This window comes from Mustela lutreola, chromosome 1 (genome assembly GCF_030435805.1).
Source record: "Mustela lutreola isolate mMusLut2 chromosome 1, mMusLut2.pri, whole genome shotgun sequence".
Classification (NCBI taxonomy): domain Eukaryota; kingdom Metazoa; phylum Chordata; class Mammalia; order Carnivora; family Mustelidae; genus Mustela; species Mustela lutreola.
The window spans coordinates 183,989,015-184,001,440 of NC_081290.1; the positions used below are offsets into that span (position 1 = coordinate 183,989,015).

At 39.9% G+C, this 12,426-nt stretch overlaps 2 protein-coding genes and 1 long non-coding RNA gene across 11 annotated transcripts in view; 2 read left to right on the top strand and 1 right to left on the bottom strand.

Moving 5' to 3' along the window:
* The window catches only part of DIXDC1 (DIX domain containing 1), a 69,190-nt gene extending 67,905 nt beyond the window's left edge, over positions 1 to 1,285 (top strand). For all 9 annotated transcript variants that reach the window (XM_059180468.1, XM_059180459.1, XM_059180477.1 and 6 more), the window contains one exon: positions 973 to 1,285. In XM_059180468.1, the coding sequence (XP_059036451.1) occupies positions 973 to 1,053 (81 nt within the window). In that variant the 3' untranslated portion in view covers positions 1,054 to 1,285. The remainder of the gene's footprint in view (positions 1 to 972) is intronic.
* LOC131835950 (uncharacterized) lies at positions 683 to 7,274 on the bottom strand. The gene is made up of 3 exons (XR_009355425.1): positions 7,200 to 7,274; positions 5,667 to 5,746; positions 683 to 1,022 (listed from the first exon to the last, which is right to left on the bottom strand). It is a non-coding gene; the product is annotated as an uncharacterized LOC131835950 (long non-coding RNA).
* A 47-nt stretch (positions 7,275 to 7,321) lies between these two features.
* DLAT (dihydrolipoamide S-acetyltransferase) overlaps positions 7,322 to 12,426 on the top strand; it is a 32,252-nt gene continuing 27,147 nt past the window's right edge. Inside the window, exons 1-5 of the mRNA XM_059180446.1 lie at positions 7,322 to 7,683; positions 8,171 to 8,272; positions 8,577 to 8,701; positions 8,861 to 9,014; positions 11,971 to 12,097. Of these exons, the coding sequence (XP_059036429.1) occupies positions 7,408 to 7,683; positions 8,171 to 8,272; positions 8,577 to 8,701; positions 8,861 to 9,014; positions 11,971 to 12,097 (784 nt within the window). The 5' untranslated portion in view covers positions 7,322 to 7,407. The remainder of the gene's footprint in view (positions 7,684 to 8,170; positions 8,273 to 8,576; positions 8,702 to 8,860; positions 9,015 to 11,970; positions 12,098 to 12,426) is intronic.

Here is a 12,426-nt window from a genome sequence, read left to right on the forward strand (position 1 = left end):
GAAAGGACCTAAGCTTGAATGGAAGCTTGGCTTGAGGGGGTCCCTTCTCTATCTGTAGCTAAATCTCTAAGAAACTTTTCTGCTTCCTGTGTTGAGCAGAATAAACAAACAGGCATGAGTATGTGGAACTGTATATCGGGATGGTAGTTTCTCAGATAATTAAAATGAGGAACTTCTGGAAAGTCATGTCTGCTTATTCTCAACTCCTTGAATGTTTTCTTAGCCTACGCTTTTCTTTATAATCCTTCTGCCAAATATAGGGAAGAGAGTTCTGGGTTCTTACATAATCACATTGTGATTAAAGCCAATGTTTTATTTCCTAAATATTTCCACACTGAAATGCTTTAATAGCCCTGTTCTATTAGTGGCTTAGAAAATTGAATGAATGAATAAAAAGAACTGCTTGTTCTTTTGGTCTTCTTTCTAACCCTTTCTTTATGATACCTGGGACCAAAATTTTACCCTTTCTCATTTTTGTAATATATATGCTACTGCTTTCTCCTAAGCACCCTAAAGTGCTATATGGTTAGTAATCTATTAATTCTAATCAAACTCTATAAGCAAAGGAAGGTTAGGGATGCTTTTACCATTTCATAGATTAAAAAAACTATATATATATATGTATCATATAAAAATGTTATGTAATTTTAATAATATATAATAATATAACAGGATATATTATAGTATATGTTGTATTATATATAATGCACATAATCTGTTATACAAAATACAATAACATATTACATATGTTAAAAATATTTTATATTTATATATATGTATGCATTTGTATACATTTTTATATTTAGGTATAACTTTAGGGACGAAACAAAAGGGACGTAGACTCTAACTTAAGGCTTTCCTCTGTATGTTCTTTATCTTCTGTGTTGAGGTCTTGCTTTTATCAGCAGCAGCCATCTAGACATCCCTGTCTTACTTATTTTTTCACTGTGGCTCTTTTTTTTTCTTCTCTAGGTTTTTCACGATGATGATGCCATCCCTGGGTGGGAAGGGAAAATTGTAGCCTGGGTGGAAGAAGACCATGGAGAGAATTAATGCTGAGTATTGAACTGGGGGCTCATGGAATTTGGCACCCCCTGGCTGTTTCACTCAGGAAAGAGGACTAAAACCAGAATACACAAAGAAGTTTCTAGTTTGTGCTGCCAAAAAAGAAGCTTCTCCAAGTGTGACAGCCCTGGGCCAGTACTGTTTCTGTGCCTGGCTTATGTGGTACTTAAAATCCCTGTCCACCTGTAGACCATGGGTTCATCTGGAGTTCCTTGTCCGTGGGAACACAGTGTTTTATTCTACTCTGAGGACAACAAACCGAAGGCCTTAACCAGTGGGAATGGATGATCCCGCTCCTGTAGGGGCATGGCTGCTATTATCTGGAAACTGGGAATTGGACGCATCACTCCTGTGTGTTACAGTATTATTTTAATTGGCCTCAATGGTTGCAGCAATCAGAGTCCCAGCATTTGTACTCACAGACAAGGCAAAGGTACCAGCTTTTTTGCTTCTTTGCAGCTATTGCAAACCAAGAGGAACTCCTGAGGTGGTACCAAAGATGAAAGCCCACTCTTCAGGAAGTTTTTGGACCGGACATGGATGGTGCTGAATCGCTGATTGGATGGAAAAAGGGCTGCCCATATTGTGCTATACTTTGCTAAAACCATGATGAAGTAAGACCTTGGGTTGCCTCTTGTGTCTTAACTGGTTCTGCAACTTGTCCTTCAGCCCACAGAGGGCACATTTCATGTACTGCTAGTTTTCTCTGGGGACTCTTCCACCGTAGAGCTATTTTTTCCCCTTCCAACTGACAAACTTTGTGTTTGAAAGGAATAAGGAGTTAAAGTCTCCTTAAAAATCTAGGCGGGTATGGAAAGGTGCTGCTACCCATATTTCCTTGACTTTCTTTCTCTCATGACTTCCTTTAACTCATGGTGTCTCTGTTGTAGTCAAAAGGAGACCGTTCATTTCAGTGTTTGTGATTTATGAGTACTGAACATGAGTTACTGGTCTGCCCCTCTTCATTTCAAGTTATTTTCGATTATGTATTTAGTCTAGGTTGATCCTTTAGGGCACAATAGGAACCATGGGGCATGGAGCATGAGTTGTGAATGGCAGGGTTGATTCTGGGTTAAAAAAACCCTAGAATCCTTTCTCATGTGCAACATTGTCAAGTGTAGAAGCTAAGAGAAAAGAGTTAAACTTCCAGAGATTACTTAATAACTTGGGTTTTCTCAGTCATTTACCAAGCACCATCAACTAATCAGCCATATATATATGTGTATGTATGTATATACATATATATGCACACACACACACACACACACACACACAAATACTCATTCCCAAAAGCAGTCGGCCTGTGACCAATGTACACTGCCAACCAGAAGAGTCAGACAAGTCAGTTCTGGGTTCTTGACCTGTCTGTCTCTAGTTCATCTCTGTTTTCCAGCTGTTTCAACATTGGAGCTCTGAAATGACATTTTGTTGTTTTATATAAAAGTGTCTTTTAAAATAGTTCATGTTTGGAGAATTCTTTTGTACTCATTTGTTTTTGTCTGAGAACCATGTCTATTTTTATAACTTGAGTGTGAGTTCTATATGTTCTTACATTCTATATACTGTATCCATTTTCTAGAGAACCCAGTAGCTTTTATAAGGCTCTTCTCTTCTTACCCTTGTGGTTTCAGAACAAGCTTTATTTTATTACAAGTATATTAATGACAACTGATTCCTGGTTCTAATTCTACCTGCCATTTTGGTAGTGGAGGTAGTTTTACGTAATCTCTTTGATTGCTCCTCTAGCAAACAGAAGGAGCTCAAAAGATTTCTGATATCTTTCAGTAAGTTTACTTGATCTCCTACTGAAGAATTTCTCATTGGAAGTGACTGGGAAAGTCAGTCAAAAGTAAGAATAATTCATTATGAAAGCAAACAGAAGAAAACAGGATATTCTGAATCTGCACCCCCACCCCACCCCGGAAGTCTGGAGAAAAGGTCCTCATGTCACCAATTTCTCTGTTGCATGAATTTTAGTGTTTTGCTAGACATGCTAGAAAGCATGAGGGTTACTAGGCCAAAATTTATTACTGTATTTCCAGTACAATTTATCTTAAATATCTGTCTCTTAAGTTAGATTTTACTTGTCTGGTTTCTTTGAGCAAACATTCTCACCATTATGTAGAATTTAGCTTTTCAGAGAAAATTAAGTGAGAGAAAAATTTCAAAGTCCTCTACCTTATTTGGCTTTTATATCTCTGTCCTTTGGAAGAGGAGCTGCATGGCCTCAGTGCCTCCACAGAAAGCTGAAGTTGAGTTCGGAGAGAAAATGAGATAGTTTTTTCCCCTTTAGCTCATTAATCTCATATGCCACGGGTAATAACTAAACACCCCCATTACAGGATGTCGCTCCAGTAATTTTTGTGTACAATGTGTTGGTAATCCCCATTCCAGTTTCTAAAGACAGGAACCGCCTGACAAGTGTGTGCATTGGTTCCTTCTGGTTTAAATCGATTCCTGTTTGTTACACTTTGGTTGTCCTCGAAGCCTCTTGATTTATTCCAAGGATTGTCCCCTGGTGACATTTGTGTGGGATAGTCCATCCAAACACTGAAATTCTCTTCCTTTGAAAAAACTAAGGAATTAGAATGTTTAGAGTTCATAAAATAACCTCTAAACCTATGAGATTTAAAAAAAAGGATCCTCTCACAAAAACTAGCTTAGAAGAAAGCTCAATTCCTTCAAAAGTCGTCATTTAAAAACTGATGACGATTCTCACTCAGTTCCCTAAATTAGCTGGAATTGGAACATTTTACAATTTGTACCTAAAGAATTTGGATTAAACTTAGTTAATGGCATTCCTACTTACTGATTAACATTTCAGCTCTTTTTGACCAGGATGGCTGTAAATTAGGGAAAATATCTTTTATGTTTACATCCAATCCAAGAGGACTCTAATTACTTAAGAGCATTTATGTCATAATAATTTTCATTTTTTCCATAAAATAAGCATTATGATTGCACACTCCTATTGTCTGAATTTATGTAAGAGGTATAGCTTGCTTAAAATATATATGTAAAGTTATATTTTCTTAGAAACATGGATGTTTGCAACCATTGCTTTCATAGAGATTACCACCATGCATTCTCCCCGTTTTGTTTTCATGAAGACTGTGTTATACCAGAGGCTTCTGATTATCAAAGTGATAACCAGTTTTAACTGCCTGTATGTACCAGATTTGTGAACTAATTTAAAAAAAGCAGAAACAAACCATGAATAAAATGGAGTTTGCAAACTAAATACCGTTAATCATTTTCACTTGTGTTTATCGACTGACATTAATCAGCAAAGCCATTTACATTTAGTGCAAGTCAATATCCTCAAGTGATCTCCCTGGTAGCGTATTTACTCATTACCTGGGGAGCAGAGATAAGGATTACTTTATGACCATAGATATTTTACCATTGGCATTTCAAAGGAAAGCACAAAACACATTATTATTGTCAAAGAAAATTCACTGATTTAGCACTTCTTTTGAAATTACATATAAATGTGCAAACAGATAAAAACCTGAGTACAAGCTGTACTCCGAACCAGAATTTCCAAATTAATTTGAAAGCTGCCTTCCTAAAACTTAGGTCAGCTTTATGTATCACTTCAATTTAAACGTTTTATATATTTCTATTTTTAGTCCTGAGCTTTTACTTGACTTGGAATGACATATTTTCAACTATTAATTACAAGCTATTTTAATTAGGTCATTATGTTAAAATTAAGCATGTAAAGAACTTTCATACCCAGTAATTCCTCTTTCCATCTACCCACTTCCTATTGGTTGTCACCATTATACACGTTTCTCTACTTCAAACCTTAGAGTCTTGAGCCTTCCTTTTCCTTGACTTCTGTTATCCAATCTGTTCAGGGGAGTTCAGACCTATTCTCTCAGGCCTGAAAACCTAAGAATTCCTACCACACCTCTGGGGTAGACTTACGCCCTAGACTGTTTGACCTGTGCCCTCCTGTGATTTAACTACACCTGTCAAAAGTATATTCAAATAAAAACCGGCTATGCACTGAAAAATAACAAACCCAGGTTTAAGCAATTCTACCTACGTAAGTGATCAGCAAACTGAAGACAGTATCATACAAAGGCTGATTTAGATCCAGTTATTAAATTCCAATACAGTGGAAGTAATAACATACCCTGGTCAATTCAAAAATCACCAAAACATTTTCATAATTTATAAAGTTACAGTATAAGCCCTTTCACTAATCACAATTATTCTTCCAATAGTTATTCCTAGTTTTACTTAATTTGTAATATAATTGTTCTACTCTTATAATTTCAAATGTGCCTTTCCATTTAACCTGTTAATTTATTATTTCTCACTTGTACTGCCTACATATTACTGTTAGGCAGCTGTGATTGCTTGCTTTCCTCATATTTGGAGAGTAACATTTATCAGTTCTTTTGGTTATAAAGACACTAAAGCTATAACACAAAGTGTTATAAAGACACTAAATAATTATAATAAAACTAATATAATTAAATTAAAATTATAATTAAATTAAAACTAAATAATTATAATAAAACTAGTATCATTATTCTGAATGCTTTAAGGGTACTAGAATAGAATTTTGGGGAAAGATGTAAACTTACTTCTTGTACTGCCACCTATAAAAACAACCGTTGTATTCAGTCCACTCAATGAGTACATCTTTTTCACTGCACTCTCAATACTGTTTTTTTTGGGACGCCTGGGTGGCTCAGTTGGTTGGACGACTGCCTTCGGCTCAGGTCATGATCCTGGAGTCCCGGGATCGAGTCCCGCATCGGGCTCCCAGCTCCATGGGGAGTCTGCTTCTCTCTCTGACCTTCTCCTCGTTCATGCTCTCTCTCACTGTCTCTCTCTCAGGTAAATAAATAAAATCTTAAAAAAAAAAAAAAAAATACTGTTTTTTTTTTTTTTTTTAAAGATTTTTATTTATTTGACAGACAGATCAGAAGTAGGCAGAGAGGCAGGCAGAGAGAGAGAGGAGGAGGGGACAGGCTCCCTGCTAAGCAGAGAGCCTGATGTGAGGCTTGATCCCAGGACCCTGGGATCATGACCTGAGCCGAAGGCAGAGGCTTTAACCACTGAGCCACCCAGGTGCCCCTCAATACTGGGTTTTAAAAAAGCGTACTACTTTAGTAGGTATAAAATAGTGCCTCCCGGCTGCTTCAGTTTTCCAAATGTTTAATTACTAGCAAGGTTGAACATATTTTCACACGTTTATTTTTCCTATTTCTTGTGTTCTTCGTGTTCTGACCATCTGTACAATGGGGACTTAAGAGATATAAATACAGCACGTGCTTCTTCCTAATCTAATGCCACCCTCCGCTCAGAAATGAGGTATTTTTCACTTGTAGCATGATAACCCTGCAAGAGAAGTATACCTAACAAATGTGGATAACTTCTCATTTATTAATCCAAATGACATGATGCTTAACTTCCAGTATTTACCGGACGGTATACCAAACTCTGTATGAAATATTTCAAGCATAACAAAGCTTTTTGCGATTTAAGGGGATTCTATAGTAAGTCAGAAACGTAAATCTGTTTCGAAAACTTGTATCTTCATACCCATCATAAATGCTTAGTCCTGCTACAGCACACCTTAATGGGGGAATGAATCTTCGGCTTGGCTGCCCCTCACACCACTTGGCTGGAAAACCTGTTCACTCTATTTCCGGTTATGCTACAAACCCGAAATTAAGCCTTTGTAACTTAATACGGGTTGCGCGGAGCGAGGCCCCAAACCTGGCCACGTCTGGGTCGGCAGAGGCGGCCTGCACATCACCGAAACGCCCAGATCCCCTCCGACAGCTCCGCGGAACAGTCTTCCGGAGCGCTCCGAGACCCTGCCCTTGGCCTCCGGCTCCCTTCCCGGTTTTTCTCAAAACTTGGCCACGCCCCCTCAGCCCACCTCTCAGGCCATTCTGCTTCCATCAGCCTGGCTCTCGAAGCCTCTTTAAGCCCCTCCCTGCGGGCTGCGCCCTTCCCATCGCTTAGGCCCTGTGGGACCCCGAGATGCCTCTCCTAGGACCCCTCTACCTTAAATCCTCTCCGCGTCTTATTTTTCCCAAACTTGCGCCTGCATTGGCTCCGCTGGAACGCCCCTGCCCCTGTGGCTGGAAAATAGTCTACCCTACCTGCCGCCGGCCACCCTTTCCCCTACTCCCTGGAGGAAGAGCGGACGTTCCACCCATTTCTGGGCTGGGGAGGGGTGCGGTGAATCCTCGGAGCCTATTTTACGACAATGTGCGGCCGTGCGGCGTGGCTGACGGCAACGCCACACTGCTCTTGGAGAGGTCACTCCGGAGACGGCGCTGGTTTTGGGGTGTGGGGGTTGCTGGCACTATGTGGCGCGTCTGTGCTCGACGGGCCCAGAATGCGGCCCCAAGGGCGGGGTTCGGGGCTCGGTGGGCGGCCTTGCGGGAGGACCCGGGAGCTCCATGCGTGACTCCGCGGGCTGGTGCGGGTCCGGCTCGTTGCAGTAGTGGGACCATGGGGTATGGCAGGGTCCGGGCACTCTGCGGCTGGAGCTCCAGCTCGAAGGACACACGGAACCGCCTCGTTCTGCAGCTTTTGGGATCGTCCAGCCGCCGCTGGTATAGCCTGCCCCCGCATCAGAAGGTGAGCCCCAGTCCTGCCCTTCGCGGGACCCCGTTTGTCCTTCAGGGCAGACTTCTTGGCCTCGGAATCCTCCCTCTGAGGCTTCAGTGATCTTCCAACCCCTTCCCAGTGTATGTCATTTGTCTCTTCTCCAAAACCCAGCCTTGCTGTGGCTCTTGAGCTTTTTTACCTCTCCTGATGTATTTATTCCATTGAAGGAAGAGTTCCAGGCTTCCGTCTCTTGATCTATTCATTGAAAGAAGAGCTCCAAACCTTAGGCTATTTGTGGAATGTCTGCTGAGTGATGTGCTCTGCCAGTCCCACGGGACTGTGGAGCAGGAACCCTGTCACTGCAGAGCTGGTGGCAGGAACTCCCTTTCTATCCCCAGTGCCCGGCGTGCGACGGGACTCAGTACACTCTCTGCATTAAATCCAATTGATTGAAGCATTAAGCCAGACTGAGAGATAGCGTTTTCTAAATATAGTGTTTCTCCTTTTTCTCCTCCAGGTCCCGTTGCCCTCTCTTTCCCCCACAATGCAGGCAGGCACCATAGCCCGTTGGGAAAAAAAGGAAGGGGAAAAAATCAATGAGGGTGAACTAATTGCAGAGGTAAGTTATTTAAAACATGGAAATGAGTTAGAAGGAACTGGCTTAGCTCAACTGACTGAGTGTTAGCTTTCCAGATAGGTAATTATCCCTTTTGCTTGAGAAACTTAGATGTTTTTTACAACTTGATATTAGAGAAGGTTGGTTAGGTAAGTTGTCAGCAGCTGGCCAGGCTGATTTTTAACTAATTCCTTTCAGGTCTATTAATAGAGGCTTTAGCTTCACATGGAACTGTGTGATTCCAGGCACAGTCTAATAAATTTCATCCTGGTAACATGAAGCCTAAACTGCTGCTTTTTGTTAAAAGGTTGAAACTGACAAAGCCACTGTTGGGTTTGAGAGCCTGGAGGAGTGTTACATGGCAAAGATATTGGTTGCTGAAGGTACCAGAGATGTTCCAGTTGGAGCGATCATCTGTATCACAGTTGAAAAGTGAGTAGTTCCTTGGTAATTTGTGGAATTTAGGTGCTTAGTGGAGTGTTTTGACCTAGGATTGAGAAAGGAGGAGTTAATAGGCTTCTGAGACTACTTTTTTGGTTGCTAAATCTGCTTTATAAGTTCTAGTACTTACACATTTTTTCTCTTCCATAGGCCTGAGGATATTGAGGCCTTTAAAAATTACACATTGGATTCCTCGGCAGCACCTACCCCGCAGGCAGCTACAGCACCAACACCTGCTGCCCCTGCTTCTCCACCTACACCTTCTGCTCAGGCTCCCGGTAGCTCATATCCCACTCACATGCAGGTGAGGCTCAGCCCCCAGGTGTTCGCTCTGGAAAGTTAATTATTCATTATTTTTCATATATGGCCATCACATCCTAGAAGCTGGCATTAACTATGGCCAGCTCTTGTCATTTGAAAGTAAATAGAGAGTAAAAAAAGAAGAAAGTAAATAGGGATTTAAACATTAAAATTGACAGTTTTATTCCTAGTCATTATTTCTAGGTGTGTGAACTTGGACATTCCTTTAAACTTTCTCAGCCTGAGTATAGTAGGTAGGATAATGCTTGGCATTTCTCATTCATTAACATTGTATTAGGTTTGGAGGATGATTTGTACTAATACCTACTCCTTGTAGTATAGAGTGTTCAGTAGGCCTGTAGTATTGTCCATTGAATAAAAGTCCCCAGTTGATGTTTTCCTTTGACATGTGATGTTTATTTTTTATGAGTGAGTGAACTAGGGGTGCCTGGTGGCTCAGTCGGTAAGCGTCTGACTTTGGCTCAGGTCATGATCGCAGTGTTCTGGGATGGAGCCCCACATCGGGCTCCTGCTTAGCGGGGAGTCTGCCTCTCCCTCCCCCTCTGCTGTTAACTTTGCTTGTGCTCTCTGGCTCTCTCTATCTTTCTGTCAAATAAATAAAATCTTAAAAAAAAAAGGCACGTGAACTAGTCCCATAATATTAATAAATGAGGAAACTGGCAACAAAGTGTGTAGAATGGACTAAAGAGTTGAAGGCAATAAATATAATCGCAGTTGGTTCTGTTAAATAAATCTTTCTAAGAAACTACAGTGGTTTTTTAGGTATTACGGTTATCCCATGTATATTCGTGTTTTGGATATTGGAAATTGGTAAAAAGCAACTGGCCTTTTTCTAAAGGATTAAGACTAAAACTTTTCTTTCACTTAGTTTATTCGTAGAAATTTCTGTATAGGAATCATTTTCCTTTTGGGGCATAATACTCTTCTCCCCGGTCTTTTAATAGCCACTTGTGAAGTCTTGTGTGGTGTTCAGGTCACACATTTGTTTCATCCTGTTCAGTAAACTCTTCTCTTACTATGTAAAACACACTTCCTTTCTCTCCATTTTATGTCTGTGGCTTTGTGTGCAAGCGTTATAGTTGTATTTTAATTATCTTTTAAGATCTGTATAGAGATTACTGGCTCCACTGGTTTTGAAGAAGTAGATGGAGATGACAAATTCTGAACAAGAAAAACGTTTAAAAAATATTTTCTAAGTAGAGTTATATTTTTCTTATTTTTTTTTTTTAAAGATTTTATTTATTTATTTGACAGAGATCACAAGTAGGCAGAGAGGCAGGCAGAGAGAGAGAGAGGAGGAAGCAGGCTCCCTGCTGAGCAGAGAGCCCGATGCTGGGGCTCCATCCCAGAACCCTGGGATCATGACCTGAGCTGAAGGCAGTGGCTTAACCCACTGAGCCACCCAGGGACCCCTGTTTTTCTTGTTTTTCTTCTCTTTCCCAAGACATTAATTGAAATGATTTTCTCTCAGAATAATCCTCTTGCTAACTGATAGAAAAAACTGAGAAGATAGCAAACAAAACCCATAATAACTGGGTAAGCATCTAAATTCAGGGGACACACAAGCCATATGAGTGGCAAAGCAATGTTTCATTGAAATCAGCCAGTCTGATGTTCAGATCTTATTGGGATGGAAGGGACTCTTTCCTTTATTTTTCTTGCAATTGTTAAAATTTTACTTTTTTCTTACCAATTTGGGTGCCTTTTTTTTTTTTCTTGTCTGATTGCTTGTGACCAGGACCTCCAATACTATATTGAATGAAAGTGGTGAGAATGGATATCCTTATTCCTGATCTTAGAGGGAAAGCTGTCAGTTTCTCACCACTGAGTGTGATATTAGCTGTAGATCGTATAAGGCCTTTATTTTGTTAAGTATGTTCACTCTATGCCCACTTCGTTGAGAGTTTTTATCGTTTATGGATGTTGTGCTTTGTCAGATGTTTTGCATCTATTGAGATGATAATGTGTTTTTTTATCTTTTCTCTTATTAATGTGGTATATCACATTGATTTGTGAATATTGAACCACTCTGGCATCCCTGGAATAAGTCCCTTGATTGGTGATGAATTTTTTAAATGTATTGTTAGATTCAGTTTGCTAATATTTTGTTAAGGATTTTTGCATCTATGTTTATCAGAGACATTGGCCTGTAGTTTGTTTAAATTTGTTATTGGTGGTTTAGGTATCAGGGTTGGTTTTGTAGAATGAATTTAGAACTTTTCTTTCTCTTACTGACTATTCAGATGTTCGGCAGAATTCACCTGGGAAGCCATCTGGTCCTGGACTTTTGTTTGTTGGGAGTTTTTTGATTACTGATTCAGTTTCATTAATCAGTCTGTTCAAATTTTCAGCTTCTTCCTGATTTAGTTCTGGAAGGTTATGTATTTTAGTAATTTATCCATTTCTTCTAGGTTGTCCAGTTTGTTGGTGTATAATTTTATATAATCTTTTTATCTTGGAAAGGTATCTGGGAAGTTTAGGAGAAATGCTGTTCCCTCTGAGTGAAAAGATAGATGCTAATACAGAGCACAGCAAAATTTTAATGGAATAGTCTAAACCAAGATCATTCTGTGAAAATGAAAAATTCTAGTTTAATCTAAGCAATAAAAAAGATGAAAAGATACTCTGTTTAGATATGTAATTGATGAATTAATTTTGACAATCTAGAAAGAAATATTTCCTAGTTAACCCCTTGCTTTTAACTTTGGTTGGGGGGGCTCAAAGTATCACTGATACTGTAAATCTTGGGATTTGGAGGTTGATTCAAATGGTAGGGCACTATTGAGGCACGGATCTTTTGCTCTTATGAGGGCATCAGACAGATGGGAATTTGGATCGCCAGAGTCACTATCATTCCATAAAACTAATGAAGCTTGCCTAAGTGCCACTGTGTCCAAGGCTTTGTAGTATTAGGCAATAATATGTGTTTGTTTCTACAGGTGGTTCTTCCTGCCCTCTCTCCCACCATGACCATGGGCACAGTTCAGAGATGGGAAAAAAAAGTGGGTGAGAAGCTAAGTGAAGGAGATTTATTGGCAGAGATAGAGACTGACAAGGCCACTATAGGTGAGATTTCTTCAGCTCTTAATGGTTGAGGCACTGAGTTTTCCAATGAGGGAAGAGGATTGCCGCTATCCTATAATGAGTGAGTGATAACATGAAAAATTTTAATTTTTGGGATTCATTTCCTGGAATAGACTCTGTCATGACAGAAGTGTATGTAGTGGAATTTGTTGATGCCACACTGCACTCCTAATGAATCAAAGATATGTCAACTTAGAGATGATTTTTATCCGGAGTTTGCTTCTTAGTCTTACTGTGTTACTGAGAAGCTATTTCAGCCCTGCTGTTCTTTGAATTGGGCAAGGGGGGAGAAAAGGAAACAGGAGAAAATT